Source organism: Arachis stenosperma, chromosome 2 (genome assembly GCF_014773155.1).
Source record: "Arachis stenosperma cultivar V10309 chromosome 2, arast.V10309.gnm1.PFL2, whole genome shotgun sequence".
In the NCBI taxonomy this organism is placed as follows: Eukaryota; Viridiplantae; Streptophyta; class Magnoliopsida; order Fabales; family Fabaceae; genus Arachis; species Arachis stenosperma.
In genome coordinates this window covers 116586770-116613888 of record NC_080378.1, presented here as the reverse complement: position 1 = coordinate 116613888, position 27119 = coordinate 116586770, and the positions used below count along the sequence as shown (strand labels likewise).

Below are 27119 nucleotides of genomic sequence, written 5' to 3'. Positions count from 1 at the left end.
AGAAGAAGAAGCAGCAGAAGATGAGGAGGAGAAAGAGAAAGAGTTCTGAAATATGCATAAGGTGTACTTCAGCGAATTTTGGGTGTATTTCTTAAATCTTTTGGGTGTATTTTTGTAATTCTTTGGGTGTATTTCTGTAATCCTTTGGGTGTATTTCTATAATCATTTGGGTGAATTCTTGTAACCGTTTGGGTGTATTTCTGTAATCATTTGGGTGTATTTCTGTAATCATTAGGGTGTATTTCTGTAATCGTTTGGGTGTATTTCTAAAGTTCTATTATCTTCAAATTTGGCAAGAAAATTGTTTTCATGGAGGAAGAAGAAGAAGAGTCGTTCATAATGCATGGTGAGTAGCGCGCTTTGGAAACAGGAAGTTGTTGAATAACGTGCGTTTTATTTACTCTTGAATGTGGAAGTGTGTAATGCGTTAATTAAGTATAATGCGTGTGTTTTATTGGACTTGTAAAACTTGTAAGCCAAAAAGACTTGTATGTGTAGCAGGCCTCATAAAAAAAAGAAACAACTACATTTGTGGCACATGTAATCAAACACCATAATATCCAACAATAAGGTAACTCTATATACTTTTCATAATTTCATCTATCAAATTATTAGTTGCTAGCCCAATACTTATTTTAGGTTCAGAATTCAATTAAAGGCTTTAGATCAAAGTGTTACAACAACTTTTGTACTATTTGATGGCGACACAAAAAAATTTATTGGGCACAACTGTTTCAAATCTAATGACATTTTAGAAAAATAATGACATTGAAGCACCACCCCATCAAGAGATTAAGGAGAAAGAAAACCATACAAATTCAAGATACATCTTCGAAAGAAGAACATACATACAAAGATGGAACCAAATAACACAATAGAAAGTGCATCAAACTCAATAATTCATAAACAACATGTCTTCGCAAGAACTTACGACAAAAAGAAGAAAGCACCAACTCTAACAACCAACAAAAAAAAGGAGGACGAGCGCCACATAAGATGACTAAGTCCATCAACTAAAACAAATGCGAAAATCAAATCACCAAATAAAAATGTCACTTTGTACAACTCTAACATCCAAATCTTTTGTACTACAAATTATTTAAAATAAAACACCTTTTAAATTTAGCTTCAATTTACACATTTAATTTATTTCTACAAAATATAACAATTTTTAATATTTATTATATACTATCATTAATTTACTGTCCTGCGCATCGCGCGGGTCTCATTCTAGTTAGATTTAGAATCAAATTTTCTGTTTTGCTTTGTGATTTTATTATTAGTTACCAAAATGACATGTCACAGTTTTCTGTGTGAAGTAAGTGAGAATAATTTTGTTAATTTTTCATGTTTGGTTCCACAGTTGATATCTTGAGGAATGGAAAGGGCATCTAGATTCTTCTAATTTTGTGCTCTTAATATATAAGATTTTTTTTTCAGTTCTGATCTATGGAAATTTAAAATATTTTTCATACACAACATAAGTTAAAAAATATTTTGCATTTGGATGAATTAATAACATAACCCTCCTTCCCCCTCCCTTTTCTTCTCCTTTTCAGATTTTTTTTTCAATGTAAAATAAATCAAATTTGGTAAACTATTAATAAGACCAAGTATATGCATCTTGTGTTTTCTACTTTCCCATTTCATCCCCCCACAACAAAAAACACCTACACAGACAAAAAAAATGGATCAAATATATTTAAAGGGGTACTTTGCGTGGTCCTCCTTAGATTTATTTGAGTTATTAGATAAAGTAATCTTATTAAGCTATGGCCTATACTATGTTGACAGAAATGACCCTGAACTAAAGAGTTCCAAAACTCTATACAAAATTGTTTAATTGATTCCTGAGAGGTAGAAAAAGCACCATATAGTTGGAGCTATTGATCTTGTAAAGATCCATCTCATATTTCTGTTGGACACCTATTTGATAAGTCGGTTTTATAACTTTTTTTTGCATCAGAGATTAAAGTGGGAATGTATTGCAGTAGAAGAAAAAATGAGTATGGAATAATTTTTCATTTTCTGTAATGTATCACAAAATGCTGTTGTTAAAAACTAATTAAAGGGAAAAGATAATATCTAAGGCTGACATGGGTCAAGTAAAAAATTTATCATTATATGTACTTTTATGAGTATGGACTTTTCACATAAATTGTTATGCAATTTATTAATATATATGTTAATAAATTACTAAGTAGCATGTATGATCCTTCTCTTTTCTTAGTTAATAGCAAAATATCACAAAAAAGTTGGATTTAATTTATGTCCACATGTAAGTCAGTCGACACAGATATTTAATCATGTGTTATTCTATTAACAAAAGTGATTATATTTTACAACCTATACATGTAAAGACATTCAAAAGATGACAAGGATGAATTTAGTTAAATAACAATGTAAATAAAGTTATACTTTAGATAAAAAAATCTACTTCTGTAATAAAGTTAAAACATGTTTTTGCACATTTCTATCTAGTGCTTTGTACCTATATCTGAAGGTAAATTTGGCCAAACAACCTAGCAGATAACTAGCACCTTTTCCTTACCATTTGTGTTTGTGAGAAGCCTGAGTTTGAGTACAAACTCAAAAAGAACTTTATGAATAACCTATAAATTGTGTATTCACCTTTGCTTCAGGTTATTAATAATAAGTATTATTTTTTTGTAAAAACTATGGACAAGATTACATAAGAAAACCCAATGGCAAATAGAAGCTATAAAATTTATCACTTGATCAATCCAAATTATAAGCAAGCAGTACAAACAAGCTGCATAATTGAGTATGGTTTTTTACAAAATGTTTTGTTTGTTCAGCTTGTGTTTGTCAAATTTCCTGGCTTCGCTTATTTGCTGAGATTACAGTAAATGTTATTCTTCTGCAGTTTATATATTTAATGCAGAGTATTTTACATGCCTTAGACAAATACATTAAAAAAAAATGAAATCATCCAACTTTGATAAAATCATCCTACAATATTCTTGTTTAGATTATTGTTTTCCCTGTTAAAATTTGGACATTGTAAAATACATTTTGGACACACTGAGAGTGTGGCAACAAATTCAAATATAAGGGCATCTTCATTATCTCATGCAATAATTTAATTTATAATCAAAATAGTCATATTCTGTAATCTAATACTAAATCATCGTATGATTGCGTGATTTTGGTTAAATGGGGGAAAACAACAAATATTTGCTTAAACAAAACCCTTTTTTATTGTTTGTATAAAGCAGTTTACTACTTTACTGTATGTATAGCTAATAATACAATTAAGGACCATTCACATTTGGATTCCTCTTCAGTTGGTGGAGGATGGTCCCCATGACGTTAAACATCAAACTCATCATTTCAATACATTTGCATTCCATTTAGAAAATAGAAGTATCTTATCCAGAAAAAAGTAAGAAATGAGTGAATGAAATGTGATGCAAAAACAAAAAAGAGTATATGTGCACTACTCAATAATTGAAGTGAGCCATAAACTTTTTGAAAGCACTGAAACATGTCACTGCCTTGGAGGAAGAAACAAAGAAGCATATGTGAACTTGTCCCGGGTACCAATAACAGTAAGCATTTCAAGAAAATATCAGCACCACGCCATATACTTGGCTATGCTACACTGCAAACTACCATTTCACTATTACCCTTCAGTTTTCGTCAATTCGGAGTTTTGAGTGCATACTACAAACCACTTCCCTTACTATTTCGTACTTTGATCTTGTGAACATGGCTGCTGAACTTGTGGGAGGAGCTTTTCTCTCTTCTTTTCTCAATGTCCTTTTCGACAGGCTGTCTGATCCTGAGATCATCAACATGATGAGAGGAAAGAAGGTTGACCAGAAGCTGCTTCAAAGGCTGAAGACCATTCTGAATGTGGTTGAAGCTGTGTTGAATGATGCTGAGAAGAAGCAGATCACTGACTCTGCTGTCAAGAGGTGGCTCGAAGATCTCCAAGATGCTGTCTATGATGCTGATGACTTGTTGGATGAAGTCGCTACCAAAGCTGCTACTCAGAAGGATCCACCAGGTAACTTCTTGTCTCGCTTTCTCAATTTGCAAGATAGGGAGATGGTCACTAGGATTGAAGAAATCATTGCTAGACTAGAAGATATTGCAAAACACAAAGATATCCTTCGTCTGGAAAAGATTGCAGCCAAGAACATGTCTGGGAGGATTCCATCAACCTCACTGGTTAAAAAATCTGATATATTTGTTGGAAGGGACAAAGAAAGGGATGCCATAGTGAATTTGCTTTTCGATGATGCTTACAATGGTGAACTGTCCGTGATTCCCATAGTGGGCATGGGTGGGATAGGAAAAACAACTTTGGCTAAATTGGTTTATAATGATGACAAAGTGCAGCAGAAGTTTAACGTGAAGGCATGGGTTTGTGTTGGTGAGGAGGAATTTGATGTTCTTAAGGTGACAAAGATTGTGATAGAGAAAACTTGCAGTCCTTGTTACTCAAATGATTTAGATACAGCTCAAAATCATTTGAAGAATGGGCTAGCGGGGAAGAACTTCTTGGTTGTTCTGGATGATGTCTGGAGCAGTAATCGTGAGCGTTGGGAAAGTTTTCTTACACCTTTTGAATGTGGAAGTGAGGGAGGCAAGATTCTTGTAACAACACGTCTTGATACAGTTGCTTCTGTGGTGAAAACTAAACATAATGAAGCTCACAATTTAAGTTTGTTGGATGAAGAACAATGCTGGTCAGTGTTTGCAAATCGAGCATGGGGTCCTACAGAATTCCGAGATCATTCAGCTTTAGAAGAAATTGGTAGAATAATTGTTAAAAAATGTAAAGGATTACCTTTGGCAGCTCAAACAGTTGGAGGGTTATTGAGTGGGAAAGATAATGAAAAGGATTGGAATGATGTTTTGAATAGTGAATTCTGGGAACTCTCTGAGGAGGATAGTGGGATTCTTCCTGCATTGAGGATCAGTTATTATCACCTCCCATCATATTTAAAACGCTGCTTTGTTTATTGTTCTTTGTATCCTAAGGACTTTGAATTTGATAGAGATGAATTGACATTATTGTGGATGGCAGAAGGTCTTTTGCTAGAACCAATGAGTGGAAACACTTTGGAAGAAATTGGTTATGAATATTTTGATGATTTGGTTTCGAGATCATTTTTTCAACATTCTAACTCTGCTAAAAATTCATTTGTAATGCACGATCTCATGCATGATTTAGCAAAGTTCTATGCTGGAAAGTTCTTTTCTAGTATCCTTGAACTCAAGAATGCAGCAAAGCATGATACCAAAACTCGCCACTTGTCATGTGCTCACAAAAATGATGATGATTCCCTTATGAAGATCATGGAAGCATGCAATAGGTTAAAACATGTGAGGACATTGTTGCAACTCAATTTGCATAAAGGTCATGGAACCCGAGAGGGAGATAGAGTATCCGTTCCTTGTGACTTACTAGAACAATTGAAGTGCTAAATTTTTTTCAGATGATGAAAACTTGTTGCATCGTTCAATTGGTGAATTGATCCATTTGCGTTATTTGGATCTTTCATACACATCCATCGTGACATTGCCCGAGTCGTTAAGTTTCTTGTACAACTTACAAACCCTGAAGTTGAAACTTTGTAGAAATCTTAAAAAGCTTCCCAGAAACATGCAAAATCTTGTGAAATTACACCATCTTGATATTGGCGGCACTGATTTGGAAGAGATGCCAAAAAAGATGAGCAAATTAAAAGATTTGCAATTTTTAAGTTTCTATATTGCGGGCAAACATGAAGAGAATGGGATTGGAGAATTGGGAGAGCTAGCACATCTTCATGGGTCATTTTGTATTGAGAAACTAGAGAATGTTAAGAATAGTGGTGAAGCATCGAATGCAAGGATGGATGAAAAAATACACCTGAATGCTTTATATTTGAGGTGGTCATGTTCATCATTTGAAGAAAGTGAGGTTTGTGATTCCCACACTGAAAAAGATGTACTTGAGAAATTACGTCCTCACAAAGACTTGAAGGAGCTATTCATCTGGGATTACAGAGGTACCATGTTTCCGGATTGGATAGGGCAGTCTTGGTACCACAAGATGACTGAGTTGGAGCTGAGTGGATGCAGGAATTGTTGGGTGCTTCCTTCACTTGGACAGTTACCCTCTCTAATGACATTGAAGATTTCAGAATGTGATATGGTGAAGATGATTGGTGGAACATTCTATAAGGGTGATGCAACTCATCATCATCAGCAAACACCCTTCCCATCCCTGAAATATCTGTCATTTTATTATATGAGTTGCTGGGAGGAATGGGAGTCATATGAATGTGATGAAGATGATGCACCATTTCCTCAACTTGAGCATCTATTGATAGCGAACTGTCCTAAGTTAAGAGGAGTTTTTCCCTCTTTCCTTCCTGCTTTGAAAGAACTTGTCATTTCAGGATGCGAGGAGCTTGGTTGTGATCTGCCAAGAGCTCCCATCATACGCCAATTAGAAATATATGGCAAACAGAAAGCAAGAATGCGGGACCTACCACTTTCACTGCAAAATCTAAGAATCGAAGGAAACCAACTTGTGGATTCTCTGTTTGAGGCCATGACCCACACCCAACCAACCTCTCTCAGTTATTTAAGAATCTCAAATTGCTCATCAGTGGTATCATTTCCAGGGGATGCTTTGCCCCCTTCGTTGGAAGATTTGCGCATATACGATTGCAAGAATGTAGAATTCCCAATGCAACACCAACAACATGAGTCACTAACGTATCTTACAATAAAGAACAGCTGTGATTCACTCACATCCTTCGCATTATCAGCATTCTCAAATCTCTATTATCTTAGAATCCAAGAACTTGAAAATTTAACATCTCTGGAGGTGTCACAGTCACAGTCCCTCCAAGACTTATCAATTTCAGGCTGCCCTAAGCTGGAGAACATAATAAGGCTGCCTGCCTGTTTAAGGGTACTCAGAATCAGAGAATGTGGGTTGTTGGGTGAAGGCATAGAGAAGAAGGACCCCCACATTTGGCCATCCATTTCCCACATCTCCTATATTTATGTTGATGACAACCGGATTCGCAATGACTCAACATCTTAAAACAGGTGACTCTTTTGCTATCTCTATCCTAAACCCACTTCACTTCATCTTCTCCAACATCATATTCATTCTTACTTTTATTTTCCAATTTTAAACTAATGGAGTAATGGACTAACCACTATCTATTCATTATGATTGACATTCTGTGTAAATGACATGAAATTTCTAACTAGTAGTTGAACTTTCAGTTCTCTCAGCATTTCATAGTTTTCATTAATGTCCTCAACTGTGAGCACTACCCATTTATGAATAACTACCATCTTCTTTGTTTTGGCAGATGCAGAGGGTCCATTTTCAAATGAAGGGATAATTAATTTTTTCTTTTTTCATTTTTTCCAATTTGATTACTGTGTAGCTATGTAGTATATTTCCTTTCCAACAAGTGAGCATCTTAAGTTTCATGATGAACCAAGATAATTTAATTTTAGTTCATTATGTAATAAATTTATCTTGAAATACATGCATTTTATGGTGCTATATAGTTACTGATTAAGATTTGGTTTGCATTATCACGTGGTTAGGTCAAAGAATACCAAGCAATGCATTATTACAAGATGTGTCGGGTGAAATACTTTCATGCATGTATAGGTGCCACACTTGATACCTTCAGCTATGAAATTTTTGTTGATACGTGGAGACACATAATATATATTTCTTGTGTTTCCTAATTTTCTCTTTCATTTCCTTTTTCTTTTTCTTTTTCTTTTTCTTTTCAGGAATGGATCAAATATAAAGGGTAATTTATTTTGCATGGTCATTCTTAGATTTATTTGAGTTACTGGATGATTACAAAGTAAGCTATGGCCAATGATAGAGATATCCAAAACTCTCAGTAAAATGGTACAATTGGTTCTTGAGAGGCAGAGAAGAAGAACCTCTACAATTGGGGCTATTGTTGCAGAAGTTTGGAACAGGGGAATTGCATGCTTAAGTAGTTGCTGGGATGTATAGTTTTTCTAATTTTGTGTTATTTAAGCTGTTGGTTTGACGGGTCTTGATGGCATTCGACCACACCACTAGGATTTATGTCTGTTTTTTTGGGTGTTAATAGGGAAATTTTATTTTATAAACTTGTATTATGAACTCCTTAAATCATAATATCATGGTACTCTTTTTCTTTCTTTGGGTTTTGCCAAGTGAGTTTTTGACTTTTTTCTAGTATAGTTTTAACGAGGTTGCTCCATTGTGATCCTGCTGGTTTATATGCTCCGTAATCTAAAAGAATACTGTAGATAAAGAAAAAAAATGGGAATTGAACGATGCTGAGAGGAAACAGATCACTGACCTTGCTGTCAAGAGGTGGCTTGAAGATCTCCAAGATGCTATGACAATTCTTAATATTCACAATACATGATGGAACTGCTAGAACTTGAGAGGAGAGGGGGTTGGGGGGAGGGAGGATTGAATCAAGTTAGCTCAAAACTGAATTTCTTTAGCTCTGTTTTTTCAGAAGCTAAATATGCAAGAGATTTTTTTGTTTTATCTCATATGTTAGTAAATAATAACAAATAGTTGATGATGACAAACATGTTGAAGTTGGGTTAATAGCCCAATTGAGTTTGATGTGTTAATTAGTGATACAGGTCCAAGGAGCAAGAAAACCGACCCAATAACAAGCAAACAAAGGCAACAATAGTTCAAATCCAGAAGCTCCAAGAAAATGAGTGGCTGAACTTATATCATCATGAGCAATCCAAAGAAAGAGTAGCTAATAGATAAGGAAGGAAAAAAAAGAAGAAATCTGGTCCAAGAAGCAAGAAAATAGGCCCAACAAAATAATGAAGCCCAAAGGAAAAAGAAATCTGAAATGCTAGTGTGAAGAAAGGAAATTGGACCAAACATAAAGCATAAGGCCAAACTTACAACAACAGCAGCTCAATGAGACAGAGCAATTGAAAGTTTGAAACAAAGATTGTTGATGGGTTCTCTAATCAACAAAGCCCGAAAATAATATAGCAAAGAATTCAGCTGGGCCAGATGAAACATACATTCAATCCAAGTCCAAGAAGCTTCCACCAAGTAGAAGCCCTCCAAAGCCAACGTTCACAAGTTTACTTTGGTCAGAATTAGAAAAAGAGAAAGAGTTTTTTCTTCTTGGTTCTGTCACCAAAGAAGAAAGAAAGAGAAAGATTCATCATGAAAGCAAAGTCATATCACACTAATCAAAGCATGTTAAGCAAAGTCAAAGGTTAAAGGTAAATAATTTTCGTTTGCATGCAGGTTGATTTCTTCACTCCTTCTCCTACTCTTTGTGACACCATTTCTAGAAAGAAGTAGAAACTAGTGATGGATTAGCTCTGCTTTAAATCAATGGCTCAAAGTGTTGCTTGGAGCCAAAGCACCTTATCAAAGGTGTGGATTTGGAATTGTCACTGAGAAGACATCTTTCTGATGCTCTGTGGACCTCGGTCAAAACAAATGAATCAGTTTTAAAATTTCTAATTTGGGGGATGATTGAAGAAAAAATAGGCACGATTTTTGAGATCTCAAAGTCCAAGGAGTTGACTGGAGAGAAACCCTATCTCTCTTTCATCGCAAGATACAAAAAGAAAATTGCTTCTCTATTTTGGACAAGGAGAGAGAACCAGAATCCGAGTTGCATTAAGAGCTTTCCTGTGAGCGTTCAATGCTTTGGACTGTGTTTCTACATCAAAGAAACATACCGCCAAAATGAAGAACAATCATAGAGAAGTTCTAAAGTTGGTTCATCTGATAGCTGAAAGGCTGTGATCATCATCTCCTTCATGGTTTATTGTTCCATTATTCTATTTCAATGTTTATCTTTTTCTGTTTTCTCTTGAGTGAAAAAAGACATAAATGTGAGGCATTTGAAAAAGCCTAATAGAGAGAAAAGGCAAAGAGAGAAACTTAGAGAGAAAAGCCAAAGTTGATTTTAGATTTCTATTTATTTGTATTTCAATTTTGCATCTTGTATCTAATGTATCCCTTACTAAGTTGGAGAAGCACTTAGTGTATTGAAATTTGGTTTGTCCCAAATAGGATTATGTTGAGTTCTAGAGAATTGGTGTTTGTAACACTTGAAAGTATAGTGAAAATTCCACCAACGTTGTGGTAGAGATTGGATGTAGGTTGCATTGCACAGAGCAACTGAACCAGGATATATGCTGGTGTCATTTTCTTCTTCTCTGCACTATTTTGTCTCTCTGCGATTTATGAGACGAAACTAAATTATTTCCTGCACAATCCTTCACGCAGACAAACAGAAGCAAAGTTTCATTTCTTGGTTTTAAGGGTTAATCAATCAACTTAAAATAAGGCCATAGATTCAACTCCCCCTCCTTCTCCAGGCCATCAAGAACCTTCAATCCTGGTTCGGATTCTAAGTGTCATGAATCCTACGTCCAGTCTCCACCACAACCATGGTGAAATTTTCACTATAATCAACTGTTGAGTTAAGAAATTAACTAAATTAATTAGTGATGACAAACATTAGTTTTGGGCAAAATAAATAATTAGTGTTAAGTGTCAATAATTATATGTTGCTAATTATTTATTATATGTTGCAGGCCAAAACTTAGTTCAACAGCCCAAATTGGTATGAAAATAATATAGCAAGGCTGGTGAGTAAATAAATAAACAAAGCCCATGAGGAAACAAGGCTGAAAAATCAAAACGGGTAAAAAAGAAGTGATCCGATCCAAGGCCGTATCCATCAATTCAAGTTGATCCAAGCTTCTCATACAAGATTGAAGTCCTCATTCCCTCTCACTTGCTTTTACCAAAGCAACGTTCCTCTCCTCTCTAATCAAGTCAAATCATGGCATTAGAAAAGTAAGAAAGAGAAAGAGAGAAAAAGGTTCCTTCCTAAGCTAGTAACCAAAGAAGCAAGAGAGAGAGAGAGTGGAAGCTTGAAGCACAGAAGCTAAAATAGAAACTCCAAGCAAAATCAAGCGTAAGAAAGGTAATCCATCTCATCTTGCATGCATCAGATCTTCATCCTTTCTTTCCATCTCTCTGCTCTATCCGAAAAATGGCATTCAAGAGAAAAGTTGATCTCTGTTCTTCACTGCTACAAATCCACGGTCACAAGAGATTCTTGGGACCAAGTTGCATCTCTATGGTTCAGATTTGGTTGACCATTGGAAGACAATTTCGGTTACTCCTTCATGGCTTTCGGTCAAGTTGGAAAAGTCAGAAGCAAATGGTCTACTTTGATGTTTGAGAAGAAAAAGTGAGCTTGTGGGTTGGTGAAGCTCAAGGCTCAAGGTGTTGACCTTGGAAGAAGAACCAAGGAACATGCAAGGAGATAAAAAGAAGCTTGCTGTTCATTCAGAGGAAGGAGAGAAAATCAGAGAGTGAGAACAGAGTTCTGTTAAGAAGTTCATCTACTTGGATAATGCTTTCTTTCAAAGAAGCATTCGGCCAATACTGAAGAATTGCATCTGAGGTTTGCGAATCTGGTTTTACACATAGCAAAGAGGCTGCTGATGAAATCAATCTCCTTCATGGTTTACTGATTGTAATGTACTTTTCCAAGTTTATCTTTCTGTAATTTCTTGTGAGAAAAGGCATTGTGAGAAAGCTCAAGTAAAAGCCATGAGTGAAAAAAGGCTGAGTGATACACTTGAGAGAAAAGCCTAGAGTTATTTTCTGATTTCTTTAGGTTAGCTAAGTGTCTTGTATCTTGTACCTGTTTGGTATCCCTTTCTTAGTTGGGTTAGCACTAAGAGTGAATAGTTAGGAGTTAGCATAGCCAATGTCAAGTTAGGATAGAGCTTGAGCGTGAAATTGGTGTATGTAATTCTGTTAACTATAGTGAAATTCCTCCATAATTGTGGAGGAGACTGGATGTAAGTTGCATAGCACAAGGCAACCGAACCAGGATACATGCTGGTGTTTGCTTTTCTCTTCTCTGCTACGTTCTGTTTTCTGATATTCATGAGACAAAAATAAATTGTCTCATAAATTTTCGCTGCTTAGTTCAAACAGAATCAGAATTGTAATTTTGTTTACATAAGGTCATAACAGCAACTTAAAAGGAAGGCATAGATTCAACCCCCCTTCTCTAAGCCTACCACAACCTTCATCAACTGATTACATTCACCAATACTATTGAATAACAACATAATTCAACTAGTATCTACCACTAAGCTTTCTTCACCTAAGCTCAGCTTTTCAAGTGCTGTCCCAACTTGGAAGGGGAACCTAAACAGATTCAAACTCACCAAGTGCTATCCCAACTTGGCAAGGGAAACTAGTTTTAGTTCAACAACTCAATTACACAGATTTTCAGTGGCTCTTTCGTGCATCTTTTTTGCCTTTTCTCTCATGGCTTTTTCACTCACATAATTAGTTTTTCTCAATACAAAAGATTGACATAAGATAGCCGTAACAAATAAAATCAGAAATGAAGCTCTAATAGAAAAAAAAGAATTCAGTTCAAGTATGTTGAGATGATGGTCATGAGTTTGCTCTCTTTTTCTTCGTTTTCATTGTTGAAATGAAGTCTGTTTTATATCATCAGCTTGCTTTTCAATTTGCCTCTTCAATTCCTTGTTTCTTCAACTCGTTGGAGCTGTCTTTGATAGCATGCAGTCCTTTTTCATCCTACTTCACTAACTCTGCTGGTTGAGGAGCCATTCCATCACCTCTGCTGTTCTTGGATTTGCTTTTTTCCTTGGCATGCATTTTCTTTCTTCCTCTGCTCCATTACTTCTGCTGTTCGAGGAGCTGCTCCACTATTTTTGCATTCTTACAAGTTTGTGTTTTGCTCTCCCATATTCTGAATTTTTGCTTTACATGTCCTTGGTGTAGTAAAATTGTCCTTGTGTTCAGTTACTTTGTTAGAGCCACAACTGTCCTTGTTGTGTTGTTAATTCTTTTTTGTTCCAGCTATCCTCCTTTCTTCATGATGAAGACAGATGCCTATTTTTCACTTAGCAAATGCATAGCCTTCTACTTTTGCTGAACGGTGCTTGTCAAGTGCCTTGGGCTTGTGCATTGATTTGAAGCATTGAAGGAATACTCAAGCAACATGTTGGGTTGAGAATTGAATAATGGGCCTGCACTACTAAGACACACATTAAATAATATTGGGCTTTTAACTCAAATAATGTTTATCATTATATATGAGCCCAAAATCAAACTTAGCTCAACAATACATATCAAAATCATGACAATTCTTGATGCGATCAGAAAGGCTGTGGGAAAAATGACGATTGACAAACTGAATGACGATATTATCCAGATTAAAGCACTTTGAGATACTCACTTTCTACGTTGATGTAAGGAAATAAGTATTTCTGGATGATTGATCCAACAGTCATCTGCTGTTAGGAAGGTCAGCTAACAAATACCTTTCTTGATATAATTACATAATGTTATTATTTAAGTACAAACAGCATGGACATGCTTATTTTCTATATATATCTTTTAACAAATTAGGTGCAAATTTGAAGGTTATATTTTTTGTTAATTAAAAATAAGATCATCCCTTGAGAAATGTTGAAATATTTACCATGCCCTTGTAATTAATCGGTCTTTCAGCAAATTACTTTGGGATGAGTTAAATTGTTGAGAGCTGTTTTAATATGTGTATTGTGTTTCAGCAAAGAGAAAATTCGGATCAAGGAGTGCAAAAGCCCAACTACTGTGATACAAAGACTAAAACAAGGAAAGCAATCAAACACAAGGCAGCAAAATGAGTTAGTATTCAAAATGAGTGTTTGGTGTCTGATGTATTCTCTCTGTCTCTCTCTTTTCCTTTTTTCTTTTCTTTTCCCTTGAGTTTTAGGATGTTAGTCCGAGTCACAGATTAGTGAAAATCCCACAGTATTTTGTCTTGCGGTTTAGCAAAGATAAAATTATTAGTTGAGTTAATTGTATGTAAAATAAACAAAAATATAATGTTAAAGGCAGTTTTATGTTGAAATTATTTTTTAAAAAGGTAGCAGATGCATGCATATGTGACAAAATACAATTGGATTCACACTATATTAAAAAGAGAAAGGTGAACAATTTTTTATGTTACAGAGAAGCGTGAATGGTTGGTGGGTTAGTAAATAAATGTACAAGTGAATATTGTTAAGCATTTTGCAGCTAAAGATCCATTGTAGGGAGCATTTAAAAAATGGAAAGATGAAAGTCAAAGGCAAAAAACATATGAAGTCAACATTCTTCGCTGAACTATTACCACTTCCTTACTCTCTGTGTTTGTGAGAGAATTCTGAGTTAGGAGTGCAAACAGAAACTGCTTCCCATTCCTTCCCTTTCTTACTTTCTTGCTCTAGTGAACATGGCTGCTTCACTTGTTGGAGGAGCTTTTCTCTCTTCTTTTATCAATGTTCTTTTTAATCGTCTGTCCGATCCTATGATAATCAACATGATGCGAGGAAAGAAGGTTGACCGGAAGCTGCTTCAAAAGCTCGAGACCATTCTGAATGTGGTTGAAGCTGTGCTGAATGATGCCGAGAAGAAACAGATAACTAACCCTGCTGTCAAGAGGTGGCTTGAAAATCTCCAAGATGTTGTTTATGATGCTGATGACTTGTTGGATGAATTCATCACCAAAGCTGCCACCCAGAAGGATCCAGGTAACTTCCTATCTCGCTTTTTCAATTTGCAAGATAGGGAGATGGTTAATAGGATTGAAGAAATCATTGCTAGACTACAAGATATTGCAAATCACAAAGATATCATTGGTCTAAAAAAGATTGCAGCCAATAACCTGTCTAGGAGGATTCCATCAACCTCACTAGTTAAAAAATATGATATATTTGTTGGCAGGGACAAAGAGAGGTATACCATAGTGAAATTGTTGTTGGATGATGCTAACGATCGTGATTTGTCTGTGATTCCCATAGTTGGTATGGGTGGGATAGGAAAAACTACTTTGGCTAAATTGGTTTATAATGATGACACAGTGCAGCAAAAGTTTCATGTCAAGGCATGGGTTTGTGTTGGGGAGGAATTTGATGTTCTTATGGTGACAAAGGCTGTGATAGAGAAAACTTGCAGTCCTTGTTACTAAAATGATTTAGATACAACTCAAAATCATTTGAAGAATGCGCTAGCCGGGAAGAATTTTTTGGTTGTTCTGGATGATGTATGGAGCAGTAATCGTGAGGCTTGGGAAAGTTTTCTATCTCCTTTTGAATGTGGAAGTGAAGATGGCAAGATTCTTGTAACAACCCGTCTTGATACAGTAGCTTCTATGATGAAAACTAAATATAATAAAGCTCACAGTTTGAGTTTGTTGGATGATGAACAATGTTGGTCAGTGTTTGCAAGTCGTGCATGGGATCTTGCTGAATCCCGAGGTCATTCAGCTTTAGAAAAAATTGGTAGAAAAATTGTAGAAAAATGTAAAGGATTACCTTTGGCGGCTCAAACCCTTGGAGGGTTATTAAGAGGGAAAGATAATGAAAAGGACTGGAATGATGTTTTGAATAGTGAGATTTGGGAATATTCTGAGGAAGAAAGCGGACTTCTCCCTGCATTGAGAATTAGTTATTTCCACCTTTCTTCGTATTTGAAACGTTGTTTTACTTATTGTTCTTTATATCCGAAAGCCTATGAACTTGATAGAGATGAATTGATGTTATTGTGGATGACAGAAGGTCTCTTACAACAACCAAAGAGTGGAAACATTTTAGAAGAAGTTGGTTATGAATATTTTGATGATTTGGTTTCTAGATCATTTTTTCAACATTCCAACTATGATGAGAATTTATTTGTGATGCACGATCTTATGCATGATTTAGCAACATTTCATTTCTCATCTGGTGAGGAACACTTGTTTCACGATTCAATTGGTGAGTTGATTCATTTGCGTTATTTAGATCTCTCTGAAACACTTGTCATGACATTTGCGTTATTTAGATCTCTCACCCAGTTATACATCTCAAACTGCTCATCAGTCATCAGTCATATCATTTTCAGGGAATTCTTTGCCCCCTTCATTGCGATGGTTATCTATCAATAATTGCAAGAACTTAGAATTCCCAATGCAACACCAACAATATTTCTCACTTGAGTACCTGCACATAGACAACAGCTGTGATTCACTTACATCCTTTGCATTACTAGTGTTCCCAAATCTCAAGAATCTGAAAATCACAAGACTTAAAAATTTGACATCTCTTGGGGACGTGTCACAATCACAATCCCTTCGAGAATTATCAATTTTAGGCTGCCCTAAGCTGGAGAAAATAAGGCTGCCTGCCTCTTTAAGAGAACTCAGAATTAGTGAGTGTCAGTTGTTGGTTGAAGGCATAGAAAGGAAGGATCCCCATATTTGGTCAACCATTTCCCACATCCCCCACATCGAAGTTGATGGATTCAGATTTCATGATGACTCAGCATCTTAAACAGGTAGAGGATCATTTTTTGTCACCTATATTTCATTCTTAACGTTAGGAATCATCATTCTGTAAACCTTATATATTACTTACAATACAAGGTACATGTGTGTATGCACTTTACTTTCAGTTTGTCAGTGGAATCCTTATGAGACTTTACACTTTAGAAAGTATTCAAATTCAAATTCCCAAAAAAATTATAAACACCTTGTAGATTTACCAGTTTCAAACCGAAATATAAGAACCTTGCAAAATCACAAGTTGCATAAATTCAATGCCTTGTTTTTGTTTTTTCACACTTTGTTTCTTCAGCTTGCTTTCATCAATTTCCATGCCTTACCTTATTTCCTAATGTGATTTCAAATGGGAATTCTTCTAAAGGTTTAGATTTTATTAATACAGAACATTTTAGAATTTATGTTGAGCAAGTTATTTGATGTCAATTGTAGGCAGCATTTTAAGTATCTGTTCTTGGGCTAGATGAAGATTCATCTAATGTTATTGCAGACTATGTCCTTGGTGATGAAACATTGGTGACATGATTTTTTCACAATGAAAAGCGCCAACAATAGATTATGGCTTCAAATTTCATGGGAAATAAAGGTATTGTGAGAGCTTCAAACTCTCATTTAGTTTTTTTTTTTTTTTTTTTTTCTTGGGGGTAAAGACCCTCATTTAGATTTTGATATCACAAATTCACATTACATGACAATTCTTAATATTCATAATCATTTTCCCTGTTTTTTTTTTCTTCTTCATCAGGGCTAGAATATATGGGTGGAAAGATCTGGATTTGATTGGAGAGGCTATGTGAAAAATGGTGATTGAGTGAAGATGTTATCCAGATTCTACATGGATGGATGGAACTTGGAAGGAAATATGTGTGTAAGCACTGAGAAGCCCTTTTTCTCATTCTCAACTGAAAAAGAACTTCATGAATAACCTACAACTTGTCCATTCACATTTGTTGATAAAAGTATTGACAGCTTATATGAATCCATTGGTGATACTTTATGCCATTTGATTTAGAATCATATCAGAATGAGACCCATGCTATGCGCGGAGAGAATAAATTAATTTATACTATATAATATATTCTAATCTTGTTTAGAGATTGATTAGATAATATGCATACTTGTTAAATTTGAAGTATTTTATATTAAAAATATTTTATAAAATATTTATTTGATAATTTATATATAATTATTCAACAAAAATATAATACAAATTGGATTATAGATTATTATTTTTAGGGTTTTGAATTCATTTATTTAAAAACCATCATTTTTTTATATTAGAGTTGTACGAATCTACATCTTTGTCGTTTTCATTATTTGCAAATAATGAAACAAATAAGTTAGGAAAAATGAATTCGAATGAAAACACAAAAAATATAATATGAAATTATGAATTAACTTTAGTGTCATTCCCCCATTGTACCTAGTAAGGAGATGTTGTGCTAAATTTAAATTTACTTGGAGCAGTTTTTAACAATTTTGTATGAGAGATTAAGAAATGAAGTAATAGTAATAAGAGTTGTATACAACATAATTTGTAAACAGTAAATACTTAAATAGACCAAATAGTGTAGTAGTAAGAGTCTTATACAATATGTATAAGTAAGCCAAATAATACGGGATTTGAATATTTATAACCGGAACTTCTTATAATTATGATTATTAATGACACTTTGTTTGTATATATTTATTGTATTTAATTAGTAATTTATGCTTTTGTTGAATAAGATTTTTTTTTTAAATTTTTTTCTTAAAGATGATTGGTTAATTCTCGAGTTAAACTTCAAATTGGTCCCTGAAATTGCACTCGAACTTCAAAATGGTCTCTGAAGTTAATAGTTATCAAAAAGCCACTGCAAAATTGTACACTTGGTTCTAGAGAAGTAGAAGAAGCACTTCCACAGTTGAAGCTATTGAGCTTGTAAAGGATCCATCTCATATTTTCTTTTGGACATATTTGATGGGTAGGTTCTTTAATTTTATTACACCAGAACTTAATTGGTTCTTCAGAGGTAGAAAAAGCGCACTTCTATAGTTGGAGGAACTATTGAACTTGTAAAGAACATCTCATATTTCTGTTGGACTCCTATTTGATGAGTAGTTTTTTTAACTCTGTTTTGCATCAGAGATTAAAGTGGGAATGTATTGCAGACTGCAGTAGAAGAAAAATTGAGTATAGAATAATATTTCATTTTCTACAATGCATCACAGAATGCTCCAAAAGATAATATTTATGGTTGTCATTATTGGTCAAGTAAATTACTAAATTTATCATTATATGTACTTTTATCAGGATATGAAAAATTAGAAATGGAACTTTTCACATGAATTTTTATATAAATCAGAAGAATATCACAAAAAAGTTGGATTTAATTTATGTGCACTTGTAAATCAGTTGACGCAGATATTTAGGTGCTGTAGTGGGCCATATTGGGTATTAGGTGCTGTAGTGGGCCATAAACTTTTTGAAAGCACTGAAACATGTCACTGTCTTGGAGGAAGAAACAAAGATGCAAATGTGAACTTGTCCCCAGTACCAATAACAGTAAGCATTTCAAGAAAATATCAGCACCACACCATATACTTGGCTATGCTACACTGCAAACTACCACTTCACTATTATCCTTCTGTTTTCGTCAATTCTGAGTTTTGAGTGCATACCACAAACCACTTCCCTTACTCTTTCATACTTTCTTGATCTTGTGAACATGGCTGCTGAACTTGTTGGAGGAGCTTTTCTCTCTTCTTTTCTCAATGTCCTTTTCGACAGGCTGTCTGATCCTGAGATCATCAACATGATGAGAGGAAAGAAGGTTGACCAGAAGCTGCTTCAAAGGTTGAAGACCATTCTGAACGTGGTTGAAGCTGTTCTGAATGATGCTGAGAAGAAACAGATCACTGACCCTGCTGTCAAGAGGTGGCTCGAAGATCTCCAAGATGCTGTCTATGATGCTGATGACTTGTTGGATGAAGTTGCTACCAAAGCTGCTACTCAGAAGGATCCACCAGGTAACTTCTTGTCTCGCTTTCTCAATTTGCAAGATAGGGAGATGGTTGCTAGGATTGAAGAAATCATTGCTAGACTAGAAGATATTGCAAAACACAAAGATATCCTTCGACTAGAAAAGATTGCAGCCAAGAATATGTCTGGGAGGATTCCATCAACCTCGCTGGTTAAAAAATCTGATATATTTTTTGGAAGGGACAAAGAAAGGGATGCCATAGTGAATTTGCTTTTAGATGATGCTTACAATGGTGAACTGTCCGTGATTCCCATCGTGGGCATGGGTGGGATAGGAAAAACTACTTTGGCTAAATTGGTTTATAATAATGACAAAGTACACCAGAAGTTTCATGTGAAGGCATGGGTTTGTGTTGGTGAGGAGGAATTTGATGTTCTGAAGGTCACAAAGGCGGTGATAGAGAAAACTTGCAGTTCTTGTTACTCAAATGATTTAGATACAGCTCAAAATCATTTGAAGAATGGGCTAGCGGGGAAGAACTTCTTGGTTATTCTGGATGATGTCTGGAGCAGTAATCGTGAGTGTTGGGAAAGTTTTCTAACACCTTTTGAATATGGAAGTGAGGGAGGCAAGATTCTTGTAACAACACGTCTTGATACAGTTGCTTCTGTGGTGAAAACTAAACGTAATGAAGCTCACAATTTGAGTTTGTTGGATGAAGAACAATGCTGGTCAGTGTTTGCAAATCGAGCATGGGATCCTGCTGAATCTCGAGATTGTTCAACTTTAGAAGAAATTGGTAGAAAAATTGTTAAAAAATGTAAAGGGTTACCTTTGGCAGCTCAGGCCCTTGGAGGGTTATTGAGAGGGAAAGATAATGAAAAAGACTGGATTGATGTTTTGAATAGTGAATTCTGGGAACTCTCTGAGGAGGATAGTGGGATTCTTCCTGCATTGAGAATCAGTTATTACCACCTTCCTTCGTATTTAAAACGCTGCTTTGTTTATTGTTGTTTGTATCCGAAGGACTATGAATTTTATAGAGATGAATTGACATTATTGTGGATGGCAGAAGGTCTTTTGCTACAACCAAAGGGTGGAAACATTTTAAAAAATGTTGGTTATGAATATTTTGATGATTTGGTTTCAAGATCATTTTTTCAACGTTCCAACTCTGATGGTAATACATTTGTGATGCACGACCTCATGCATGATTTAGCAACATTTTATGGTGGAAAGTTCTTTTCTAGTATGCTTGAACACAAGACTGCAGCAAAGCATGATATGAAAACTCGCCACTTGTCATGTGCTTGCCGCAAGAATGATGATGATTCGCTTATGAAGATCATGGAAGCATGCAATAGGTTAAAACATGTGAGGACATTGTTGCAAGTCAATTTGGAAAAAGTTTTTCTAGTCCCAGAGGGAGATGGAGTAACCATTCCTTGTGACTTACTAGAACAATTGAAGTGCTTACGAGTTTTGTCGTTTAATTTTTTTTCAGATGATGAAAACTTGATGCATAGTTCAATTGGCAAATTGATCCATTTGCGTTTTTTGGATCTTTCATTCACATCCATCGTGACTTTGCCCGAGTCTTTAAGTTGCTTGTACAATTTACAAACCTTGAAGTTGAGATACTGTAGAAAACTTAAAAAGCTTCCTAGCAACATGCAAAATCTTGTGAATTTGCGTCATCTTGATGTTTTTGAAACAGGTTTGGAAGAGATGCCAAAAAAGATGAGCGAATTAAAAGATTTGCAATTTTTAAGTTCCTATATTGCGGGCAAACATCAAGAGAATGGGATTGGAGAACTGGGAGAGCTAGCAAATCTTCATGGATCATTGTGGATTCAGAAATTAGAGAATGTTAAGAACAGTGGTGAAGCATCGAGTGCAAGAATGGATGAAAAAATACACCTGAATGATTTATATTTGAGTTGGGCATCATTTGAAGAAAGTGAGGTTTGTGATTCCCAAACTGAAAAAGATATTCTTGACAAATTATGTCCTCACAAAGACTTGAAGGAGCTATACATCAGGCGTTACAGAGGTACGATGTTTCCGGATTGGGTAGGGCAGTCTTCGTACCACAACATGACTGATTTGTATTTGAGTGGATGCAGGAATTGTTGGGTGGTTCCTTCACTTGGACAGTTACCCTCTCTGGAGAGGCTGATCATTGAAGAGTTCGACAAGGTGAAGAAGATTGGTGGGTCATTCTATAAGGGTGATGCAACTCATCAGCATCAGGAGACACCCTTCCGATCCCTTAAATATCTGAAATTTTATGATATGGGTTGGTGGGAGGAATGGGAGTCATATGAATGTGATGATGATGATGATGCACCATTTCCGAAACTTGAAGAACTTTGGATAGAGTACTGTCCTAAGTTAAGAGGAGATTTGCCCACTTTCCTTCCGTCTTTGAAAGAACTCCGGATTAATGAATGCGAGGAGCTTGGTTGTTATCTTCCAAGAGTTCCCATCTTACGCGAATTATTTATATTAGGCAAACAGAAAGCAAGAATGCGGGACCTACCACTTTCACTGCAACTACTAGGAATTGGAGGCAAGCAGCTTGTGGAGGATGTGTTTGAGGCCATGACCCACACCCAACCAACCTCTCTCAGTTATTTAGAGATCTCAAATTGCTCATCAGTGGTGTCATTTCCAGGGGATGCTTTGCCCCCTTCGTTGAAACAGTTGCGGATCAATAACTGCAAGAATGTAGAATTCCCAATGCAACACCAACAACATCACTCGCTACATACATTAGAAATACACAACAGCTGTGATTCGCTTACATCCTTCGCATTGCCAGCGTTCCCAAATCTCAATTATCTCAAAATTTCAGGTTGCCCTAAGCTGGAGAACATAATAAGGGTGCCTGCCTCTTTAACTCTACTCATAATCAGAGAATGTCCGTTGTTGGGTGAAGGCTTAGAGAGGAAGGACCCCCACATTTGGCCATCCATTTCCCACATCCCCCGCATTCAACTTGATGGGAAATGGATTCGCAATGACTCAACATCTTAAAACAGGTAACTCTTTTGCTATCTCTATCCCGAAGCCTCTTCACTTCATCTTCTCCAACATTATATTCATTCTCTCCTACATAATCTTACTTTTATTTTCCAATTTTAAACTAATAGCTTATTCACCATTCAAGTTGATGGCAGGAGACAGTTTCCATGAGGACTCAACATCTTAAAACAGGTAAAGCATTGTTTTTTCTCATCTATATTTCATTCTAAACCTTACAAATCCTCATTCAACATGCTTTCTCACAATGACAAGTTGACAACCCCCATCACATTTATTCAGTTCTATATTATAATAAAGCAAAACAATGCATCAAGCTAAAACCTCTTTAAACATGTTACTCCCAAAAGGCCAAAAGAATAACAAGGGAGTAATGGACTAACCACTATCTATTCATTATGATTCACATTCTGTGTTTTTAAATTTTATTATTAGTTACAAAAATGACATGAAATTTCCAACTAGCAGTTCAAGATTCAGGTTTCTTAGCATTTCATAGTTTTCATTAATGTCCTCAACTATGGCTACTACTCATTTATGTATAACTACCACCATCTATGTTTTGGCTGATGCAGAGAGTCCGTTTTCAAATGATGGGGTAATTAATTTTTTCTTTTTTCATTTTTTCCAATTTGATTACTGTGTAGCTATGCAGTATATTTCCTTCCAATAAGTGAGCATCTTAAGTTTCATGATGAACCAAGATAATTTAATTCTAGTGCATGATGTAATAAATTTATCTTGAAATGCATGCATTTTATGGTGCTATATAAATATTTGGTTCACTTTATCATGTGGTCAGGTCAAGGAATACCAAGGAATGCATCATTACAGGATGTGTCAAGGGTGAAATACTTGCATGCATGTATAGGTGCCACACTTGATACCTTCAGCTATGAAATTTCTGTTCATACTTGAGACACATAAATATATACTTCTTCTTTTCATGGTCATTCTTAGATTTATTTGAGTTATTGGATGATTAAAAAGTAAGCTATGGCCAATTATAGAGATATCCCAAACTCTCAGAAAAATGGTACAATTGGTTCTTGAGAGGCAGAGAAGAAGCATTTCTATAATTGGGGATATTGTTGCAGAAGTTTGGAACAGGGGAATTGCATGCTTGAGTAGTTGCTGGGATGTATAGTTTTTTTTGAGTTTTTGTGATGTAAACTGTTGGTTTGACGAATCTTGATGGCAATGCCGAAGGGATTCAACCACACCACTAGGTTTTATGTCTGTTATTTTGGATGTTAATAGGAAAATTTTATGTTATAAACTTCATTATGAACTCATTAAATCATAATAGCATGCTATTCTTTTCTCTCTTCGGGTTTTGCCTTGATCATTGATTTCTTTTTATAATATATCTTCTGTTTACTGGATTTATTTAAAGACAGAATAGTGGTGGATGCAATCTAAAGAAACCAAATCAACAATGGCAATGTTATAAATCCAAGTGTCTGATTTATGTTCTCTTGAACCCTCTTAAGGAATATCCTAAAAACCTTTCATGAAGTATCCACTAGAAAATACACACGGAACAAGAAAAATAGAAAAAATATTATAGTAATGATAGAAAATTTTATAAATAAGGAAAATTATTGTTTGAATAAAAACTTAAATCTAATTAATATAATTAATACTGCTTCGCCCACCAAAAAAAATAATAAAAGAAACATAATATTTATATTATATTTTTGTGTATTTTATTCATTTTTTAAATATAAGAAATTAACTTTTTATATTCTCTCACTTTTTATCAATTAGTTTTAACGTAATGAATAAAAAATGTATAAGAATGTATAAGGGAGCTTCTTAGATAAAGACACTTAAAACATTTTATTTAAAAATGTCTTTTAACAATTAAAAATTAACATATATAATCGATTAAATCGTATTATTTTAATCAAAATTAGATCGGATAAATCGATTTGACCAAAAAATCGATGAACCAAATTTAAATTGACTAAATTAATATTCTCTTTTATAGAAAATAACTACAATAACCTTATGATAGAAAATAACTAAAATATTCTTATTTTATATATAAGAACCCTAAATCCTAACTCTATGATGGTACAGAGATAAGAGAAAGGTTAGGATTTATTGTTCTACTAATAATAATAATAATAATAATAATAATAATAATAATAATAATAATAATAATAGTATTTTAGTCATTTTTTATAATAGGAATATCGTAGTCATTTTTTATAAAAAAAATGCTAATTTAGACCGGTTCAAGGTGTAGTTTATCGATTTTTGGCCAAATCAATTTGATTGATTTGATTTTGACAAAAATAACACGATTTAATCAATTACATGTATTGAATTTTAATTACAAAAAAATATCTTTAAAAAAAGACGTTTTAAGCATCTTTATCTGAGTAGCTTTCTTATACTAAAGCTGTATTGTAATATCTTGTAATTTTTATAAACATTGTCATGTCCTTATATCTGCATTATGTCATGCAGTATCCCATACTTAATAAATTAAGTTTAGAGGCAAAAATGAACGTGAATAGTTGTCATGGCCCGAACCAAGCCATGACTAGCGCTCAAAGGACAAGTCTTTCAGCAAGCCAAACAACCTAATTTTTAAAAAAAAAAACGGACAGAATCTCCTCTGAGAATCTCCTCTGTTTCTAGGACCTTACCCATATAGAAATTATCTTCCTGTATCAATAATAAACATCCATTTCCAGAGACAATAACAATAACATATACCAATCATATCCACAACCAAACATGTCTAAAAATACGCATCATATATATATCAAGTTGATACTAGAGTATATTCTATAAGTCTTACATAACCAACTTATATTACTATCTAAACAGTTCTAGATTCAAAATAACATAACTCACACAAGGATCTTGCCTGTGACATATGGAGCATTGACATAATCTAAATTTTGAGCAAAGGTTTCATTACATAATTACTTAGCCCTTGAAAAGAAGAAGGGCTCACCAAAATGACTAAGATCTACTGAGGGACAGGTGGAATGGAACCTGGAATGACTCCTGTATCTAAAAAACATGGGAATATAATATGGTGAGTTTTGCAATTCAGTGAGCAAACATTACATTTATAACCCACACGAGACAATACAGAGTTTACCTTGAAAATTATGTTTCTTTTCAGATATGAGAAATTCATATTAATTAATTATGCAAACAAATAGATAAGTAGTTAAGCGGATGAACTGAAATGGGAGTTCTCATTCCAGAAGTCAGATCAAATCAAATATTACACACCTAGGACGGCTCCACCTCTAAGGGTAGCGCTTTTCTTTAGGGTGCCTGTACGGTATAATAAATCCAACGTGTGGCCTACACGTTAGGCTAGCAACGCCCCTGCTAACTGAGGTTTGAGCCAGATGCATCTAGATTAACGTCATAACCGCCGTTAACTCCGGTTTTCTAGTCAGAGTCTCCTAAACCAATCCAAACCAAATCACTTATAAAATCTCTAATGCTTATAACATGCTACTAAATTCCATAGCAAATCAATATATATATAAAATTGCATACTAAAATTTAATAAAGTCAAATAAGAAAACATGTATGCTTTACAAAATATATAAATATTGTCTCGTGTGTATTTTTATAAAATTGTAAGTTTCACAAGTCAATATTTATTTCAAAATTAAAAAATCACAATAATAAAATATTTTCAAACTCCAAAATTAATGATTCAATAAAAATATTGATAACAATATATTTAAAAATAATTATAGATATAATATCCACTCACAACTTGATTCCAAAGAACCGGAAGCAAGTCTGAGCGCGTCAATGAGCTACCAAATGATGTCCAGTAACTCTACAACTCTAGAAATATGACAATAATAATATTTGTGAGCTATTAATATTGTCAATTAACATAATCTTACTCAACTTGATAGAAGCCCCAAATTTCCTAACCCTAATGACCCTAATTTTGGATTTTGCTATGCCCACAAGTATAGGAATGTTAAAAATTTGAGATATAGCTAATTATTGAGTCAAGAGTTACCTTGAAGTTTCAATAATAACCGGAACTCAAAGGTTTAATACTTTCCTCAGTCATTAAGTTAAAACTCCATGATTTGGGATTGTACTAAATGAAATTTAGATGAATGAAGTTAGAGTAGAAAAGAAGAAGGAACTGTGATGAAGAAAAGTGAGTTTGATGATAGTATATGATTGAAAATTTGAAATAAGAAAATATAAGAAGGTGGAAGAGATTAGGAAGATAGGAGGGATGCGGAAGGAGAGAGACGAATAATTACTTTGATGCAGGTTTGATAACACTTAACACAGAAAGATTAATGGAAATCATGTTTGAAGAAGAGAAAAGAGATTTTGGATTTGATGTAAAGGCAATAATAGATTGGAAAGATTATATCACGAATGATCATATTCCAGCTCTAAGGGAAGGGGAATAGGTACTTAGTGACTTAACACTTTCCGTTGTTACCTTGAACACGAAGGAATCTTCATTATATCTCTGTAATCTATCACTAGAGAGTAAATAGAGTTTAACCTTGTTAAAACCTTCTTCACACGTGATATTACTCAAACTGTTTTATTTATTCCACTTTATCTTTTTAACAATATTAAACTGAAATGTAGTTCATAAACTGAAATGAATTTGAGTTTCCATACCTACTAAATTTTGAGTTATCAATCTAAACAGTACTTAATTTAGAAT

At 34.6% G+C, this 27119-nt stretch overlaps 3 protein-coding genes and 1 pseudogene across 6 annotated transcripts; all 4 read left to right on the top strand.

Moving 5' to 3' along the window:
* The first annotated feature begins 3472 nt into the window (after nt 1-3472).
* LOC130960499 (putative disease resistance RPP13-like protein 1) lies at nt 3473-5460 on the top strand. The gene has a single exon (XM_057885913.1). It carries the CDS (start codon nt 3733-3735, stop codon nt 5458-5460), a length of 1728 nt encoding a protein of 575 aa, XP_057741896.1. The 5' UTR covers nt 3473-3732.
* A 178-nt stretch (nt 5461-5638) lies between these two features.
* LOC130960500 (putative disease resistance RPP13-like protein 1) lies at nt 5639-8196 on the top strand. The gene is made up of 2 exons (XM_057885914.1): nt 5639-7080; nt 7792-8196. Exon 1 carries the CDS (start codon nt 5639-5641, stop codon nt 7073-7075), a length of 1437 nt encoding a protein of 478 aa, XP_057741897.1. The 3' UTR covers nt 7076-7080; nt 7792-8196.
* Nucleotides 8197-13237: 5041 nt separating this feature from the next.
* On the top strand, nt 13238-17454 carry LOC130961793 (putative disease resistance RPP13-like protein 1; annotated as a pseudogene).
* Nucleotides 17455-18697: 1243 nt separating this feature from the next.
* Nucleotides 18698-23748, top strand: LOC130961147 (putative disease resistance RPP13-like protein 1). 4 transcript variants are annotated; one of them, XM_057886867.1, is made up of 3 exons: nt 18706-22419; nt 22558-22594; nt 23223-23748. In XM_057886867.1, the coding sequence occupies exon 1, from the start codon at nt 19121-19123 to the stop codon at nt 22412-22414; it is 3294 nt and encodes a 1097-aa protein (XP_057742850.1). In that variant the 5' UTR covers nt 18706-19120; the 3' UTR covers nt 22415-22419; nt 22558-22594; nt 23223-23748. The 4 variants fall into 4 exon arrangements, 2 of the variants coding, with proteins under 2 accessions (XP_057742851.1, XP_057742850.1); XR_009079376.1 differs by having other exon boundaries at nt 18707-22419; nt 22548-22594; XR_009079377.1 differs by having other exon boundaries at nt 18707-22419; nt 22531-22594.
* Nucleotides 23749-27119: the final 3371 nt, after the last annotated feature.

Coding starts and splice junctions, on each gene's coding strand:
- LOC130960499 (XM_057885913.1), top strand. CDS start 3,733: ATGGCTGCTGAACTTGTGGGAGGAGCTTTTCTCTCTTCTTTTCTCAAT.
- LOC130960500 (XM_057885914.1), top strand. CDS start 5,639: ATGCAAAATCTTGTGAAATTACACCATCTTGATATTGGCGGCACTGAT.
- LOC130961147 (XM_057886867.1), top strand. CDS start 19,121: ATGGCTGCTGAACTTGTTGGAGGAGCTTTTCTCTCTTCTTTTCTCAAT.